The sequence below is a fragment of the Antrostomus carolinensis genome, unplaced genomic scaffold (assembly GCF_000700745.2).
Source record: "Antrostomus carolinensis isolate BGI_N321 unplaced genomic scaffold, ASM70074v2 scaffold46753, whole genome shotgun sequence".
Lineage (NCBI taxonomy): Eukaryota > Metazoa > Chordata > Aves > Caprimulgiformes > Caprimulgidae > Antrostomus > Antrostomus carolinensis.
The window spans coordinates 15,433-20,884 of record NW_010308222.1 but is presented as its reverse complement, the minus strand read 5'-3'; the positions used below and the strand labels follow the sequence as shown (position 1 = coordinate 20,884).

Below are 5,452 nucleotides of genomic sequence, written 5' to 3'. Positions count from 1 at the left end.
CCACCCAAACCAGTCTGGGATTCTATGAAGCATTGATACCAAAAGAGAGAAGCCAGTGGTGGGGGCAGTCAGATACTTGCAACGTGACCAACCCAGGCTGAGACCTTTAAATGTATTTAGGTGCCCACCTCCTGTCTACAGTAGGAGGTCAGACACCTTTAAGAGCTGTTCAGCTCTTGGGCTGAGGGAGAAAGAGAGCTCAGCAGCCTCTGAGGGGATGGTTCCTTACACTTGCCCATCCCATGATTTAATATTCACACTGTCCTGTAGAGTTGCCTTAGCTAACCAGAGAGGTCTGAGGAGATCAAACTGAGCTGAGCCACGCAAAACTCTGCTCCTTTTCCACACTCCACAGCTGCAGATTTTCTAGGCAGGGGCTGAATCTTTGTTCTTCTGTTCGTATACAACACATTCGAAATTAAAACATGCTTTACTTAAATAGGGACAGCTTCCAGCCCTTCCCAAAAAGCCAGGGCACACAGGAAAAAGAAAGATCATGGCCATGGCCTGATGTTACCTTAATAGATAAATAAAAATATTCCCATGAGAAACAAGTTTACAAAGGTGTAAACTTTTAGTGCTGCTGAAAGAGCCAGGCTTGATGACCTGAGAGGTTAAAGTCCACTAAGAGCTAGCATAATATAGGAAGCAATAAAATACATATATATATATATATATATAAAACATTATCCCTGCCCAGCCTGGGGACCTTGCCTTCACATGAACTGGCAAAGAGATCCTGAGATCCTTCTCTGTCACTTGTCCTCTGTCCTTGGAGGCTACAGTAAAACAGGCAACTAGTGTCACTAGATACATCAGCTGCCGCGGTAGTTTGCAACCCAGCCAGTCTGTGTCCATCACTTCACACGCTCACCGACTAGCAGACTGCACAGGGCTGATGCACACGCCACTGTTTCAAAATCTGACATCGTTCAGCTTCTGAATATGATCAGAACCTGGACGGGGAGATTGTAAAGGGAACAGTGACAGTAATTCAGGAGACCACAGGCTCTTCCCTTCAGCCCTACCTCAGCATGGAAACAGGAGCGCTGCGCCTCCTCCTGCATGCCAAAATAAAGCAAAGGACCGTAGTTTGCCTGTTCTGAAGTGGCTGCTGTAACCCAGACACCCTGCAATGAGCCCAGCCTGGCACTGAGCAGAGGTGCAAACCCACCTAGGAATCAGGCAGCGTGTGCTGAGGCTCCTGTGAAACACAGACCCACATTTATGGCTTTTTTTTTGTTAAGTAGGCAAGCAGCCACTAGCTGTTCCTCCACAGTGCATACCTGAGTTTGGAGAAACCAAGAAAGCTGGGGGAGAACTGCTCACAAGGGCAGGTGGCAATAGCACAAGGGGCAGTGGTTTTAAACTAGAGAAGGGGAGATTTAGGTTGGATATTAAGAAAATGTTTTTCAATATGAGGGTGGCAGATCACTGGCCCAGGTTGCCCAGAGAGGTAGTGGAGTCCCTATCCCTGGAGATATTCAAGGTCAGGCTGGACAGGGCTCTCAGTAACCTGCTGTAGTGAAGATGTCCCTGCTCACTGCAGAGGTTTGGACTCGCGGGCCTTTGAAGGTGCCTTCAACCCAAACCAGTCTGTGATTCTATGATTCTCCTCCCTTCTGCTCTGTGACAGTCAAGCTGCTACTTTCTGACCCAGAAATAGCAGCACTTCACCCCACTCTTCTTGCCACCATGATCTTTTGGGATGATAAGGGCGCTGCTGAAACAGACACTGTGCTTCAGATAGGGCTGCATGTGAAACACTGTAGCAGACAGCAGAGAGTTCAACAAGTGACAGAAAAGGACAGTTTTGAAAATTACCAAGAATCCCCTCCAGCTCCACTTACAACAGTCTCACCCACCACCCAGGACAACACTAACACTTCACTGGTGGACATGGAAACCCAGCTGGTTAACTATCTGAGCGCCTCTGATAACCTAGACCTTGATCTGTGTCAATCCCTGACCATAAAATTTCACAGTAGGCGAGAGGAGGAAGGTGGTGGTGGTGTAAAATAAACTAAAGAGGTTAAAGGACAAAGTGCTCAAACTTTATCTGATGGAGCCACAGGAATTATCCGGTTTCAGAGCAGCACAGCAATGGTCCGGCATTCTGTTGTCCCAGCAAAAGTCAAAGTAAATACAATCATTTTAAGGCACATAAACTTTACAAGGCCAGTTTGTGTGAATTTTTATTTTGTATTTTTTTTTAATGACACTAATTCCTTATTCAGCTGGTGGAAATCCTGGATGGCTAGAAACTTCAGTACAGCTGCCTTTCAAACTACCCCAGCAGCACACAGATATCCACAGAGAGCAAAACAATCCAATTTGCCAAAGAACATTTACAGGGGCATGTGGTCTAGATTTCGCCTCAGGATCAGGTCTGCAAATCAGTGCTGAACTCCACAGCCATGTTCACTCGCATAAAAGACACTCAATTGCCCAACAACCACAAGAACAAAATCCCTGAGCCATCGTTTGCCTAAAGTGATGCCATGAGTTCGTTACAGGCACAGACTGTCCGAGTCCTGGCAAGTCCTTCTACTTTTCCCCTCTTTCCAGCCCCCTATCTCTTCCCCTGTGCTGCTAAGGTGTAGGACAAGACAGCTTGTGTGTCTCCAGCTTGCTGCAATTTGCACCAAAGCAAAGGCTGATGCTTATAAAAACAGAGGGAGACCGGAGCTTTCTCCTCTTGTTCTATTTAAATCTTCTTGACCACCAAATCAGTATCACTACAGGCATTTTGTAGCTAGCCAATCCCTGCTGCCTGGCCACCTGTGCAAGCAGAGCCCCTGGGTCATGTATGGAGAAGTTTTCTCCTTCCTGAAGTGAAGTGCCAGTTCTCTCACCTAGACTCATTTATCCACAGTTTAAACACAGATTTTTTATTATTATTATTATCTTTTTTAAACAGATTCCTCAGACGGAAGGAAGCCTCCAGGCAAAAAACCCTGCAATCCCTCAGAATAAGCATCCAACAGCTTTGCTGGCTAACGCAGCAAGTGTGGGATCCTGAAGCAAGCTAGCAAGCAGGGACAGAGAACAGGCAGCAAAGGACTGGCTGCAGCTCCTCACTAGGGTGAGGACAGTAGGTCAGGTGTGGACCAGGGAGTTTTAAAGTCCAGCCCATCTCCAGAGAGAAGGGAGACTTTGCACATCTGTGTGTGTGCAGTGCTGGGGCTGTAATAGTTCACTCAGTCATGGAAAATAAAAGCCCATCTTAAAAATCTACATTCAGAAACATATTAATCAAGACCTCTCACGGGTGTTTTAGCCTTTGTTTTCTGTCTCACATGGAGTCACGTGCTGCCTCCTTTTCCCTGCCTCACATTAACCAACCTGTGCACCCCAACAGCAGCTTCTGTACGATGTACGTGTCTTACCAAGCAAGCAGGTGCTACCAGAGAAGCTGTGATCCTCACACAAGCCCAGGTATGGCGATACCACCTGCTTGACCAGTTCTTCCAGCTGTAGGTAGCCCTCACTGGGGCCAGTAGGCTCATGAACACTCTGAAATTCAAATGTAAAAAGTCAACGTTACCCTTACATAGGTTTGAGCAAGGTTTGTGAGTCAAGTCTAGGGTCTGTCAAACATCTCTGTGCTGGACTATCCCAACTGTATCAGCAGGCCATCTGAAGGAGCACAGCTGATAAGCCCAAATGGAGGTCCAGGTGCCATTCAGGTCAACCCACTTGTTGAAGTCACAGCCATAACCCTACGGACAGCGAGCAGCTAGCTGCCTTTCTCCTGACCAAGGGATAGGAAGGTACAAGGTACGCTCACACTGAGAGCTTGCACAGCAACCCCCTCAGAGGTAACTATAGCAATACAATTGGAGCAGGGCAGTTCCACCAGGAAACATCTCTTTGTGGAGAACCCTAAACACACCCTGGGCAAAGCACTCCTCTTTTCCTAGGCAGGACTGCAGGGACAGCACCCTTTCTAGCTCCGCTTACAGCTCTGAAGATGGTAGATAACACTAGCAGATTTAACAGTAATTTCAGCAACCATTCACAGACCTAACTTCCTGCAAAGCCTCAGTAAGCTTTTCTTTCTCAAACGTGTTGCTTTGAGACCCTCTTTGCCCTCAAGAGTCTTTTATTAAAATATTTCAGGGAAATTGAGCTAGCACTTTAGTATCTCCTGCTGTTACAGTCTGGGTCACTGGGAACATCAGAGCAGTGAGAACTCACACAGAAATACCAGCTTAGCCCCTTTGTAATTTTGATTGTACTTCAGAAAGTTTAATTCCCTGCCACAGGCTCCATGTACTAGGGAAGAAATAAAAGTGACAGGAACCCAAACAGCCACCTGTATTACGGTATTTTGTAGGACTGACAGGCTGGGTGATATAAACAGATAAAACAGCTGGTATACTTGGCTGTACTTGGCAAGCTTGGAAAATATTCTCTTGAAATTTGGATAAAGAGAATAGTCCTCACAGAAGGTCTGGAGAGGCCTTTGGAAGGTGTATAGCATTTTCCCTGCTGCCAAAAGGTATTCCTCCTCTCATGGGCACTGCTCAGCATCCCAGCCCACCAAGGGGCCAACACTGGGAAGCCACAGATTCCACGATCTGCTGTGGTGAGACTTGCCCTGTCATTGCAAAGCTGAGAAACCAGGAGAACTAGGGCACAAAGAGGCATCCAGAAGCGCTGGGAGACGAAAATTTGTGTGCAAAAAAATGTCCTGAGACTGTTCCTAGCTGCAGAGGAGAGGTACCAAGAAAAATACAGACACCAAAGAGCAGAACCTGGGCCTTTCAGAGCAACATCCTTACCTGTTCCCAGGAGAGCTCAGGATGTTCCAATTCAGCTCTCATTTCTACCTTTACCGTTCCCAAACAAGCACACATCACTTCCCCTTCATCACACCCTCTACCCTCCCCACTCTCCCTTCCAGGGTTCATGTGAGTTCCGTGAGGTCGAGCTCCCCAAGGGAAGGCAGATGAAGGGGAGCAGAGGCTGCTCACCTGCAGAATTAACAGCATCTGGACAATGGAAGCTGGGAGCTTTGTCCGGACCAGAGGCAGAATCTCTTCCAACTTTACTTTTAGCAAGACCAAGTCTCTGAAGCCAAGAAGAGCAATCTGACGGATAGTCAACTCCTGGCCCTAAAAAACAGAGAAGGCAGAACCCAAGAGTTGGCAGAGGGCTGTATTATGAGTGTCACACCAACACACGTACGCACACAGACAGAAAGGGTCTATCCTGCCCGTTGCTGCTGTGGCAAAGCACTCCCCAGCTGCTGAGGTTGAGGATTCATGGTACTCTTTGGTCACTTTCCTCTCAGTCTGTGTCCCACACAAATTCTGAATGAGTAACACCTCCTCTGAGGTGCCACTAGGTTTGGAGTGAAGCCAAAAACACGAAACCAAACTGCCATCAAATTTGGTCACACACATCCAAAGCTCAGAATGGATGCAGCTCGTGCTTTTGCCACTCA

At 47.3% G+C, this 5,452-nt stretch overlaps 1 protein-coding gene across 1 annotated transcript in view; it reads right to left on the bottom strand.

Annotated features, from left to right (window-relative positions):
• PRR5L (proline rich 5 like) overlaps positions 1-5,452 on the bottom strand; it is a gene marked incomplete at its 5' end in the record, with an annotated part of 12,339 nt that overhangs the window by 735 nt on the left and 6,152 nt on the right. Inside the window, 2 exons of the mRNA XM_010165690.1 lie at positions 3,390-3,516; positions 4,980-5,120. Of these exons, the coding sequence (XP_010163992.1) occupies positions 3,390-3,516; positions 4,980-5,120 (268 nt within the window). The remainder of the gene's footprint in view (positions 1-3,389; positions 3,517-4,979; positions 5,121-5,452) is intronic.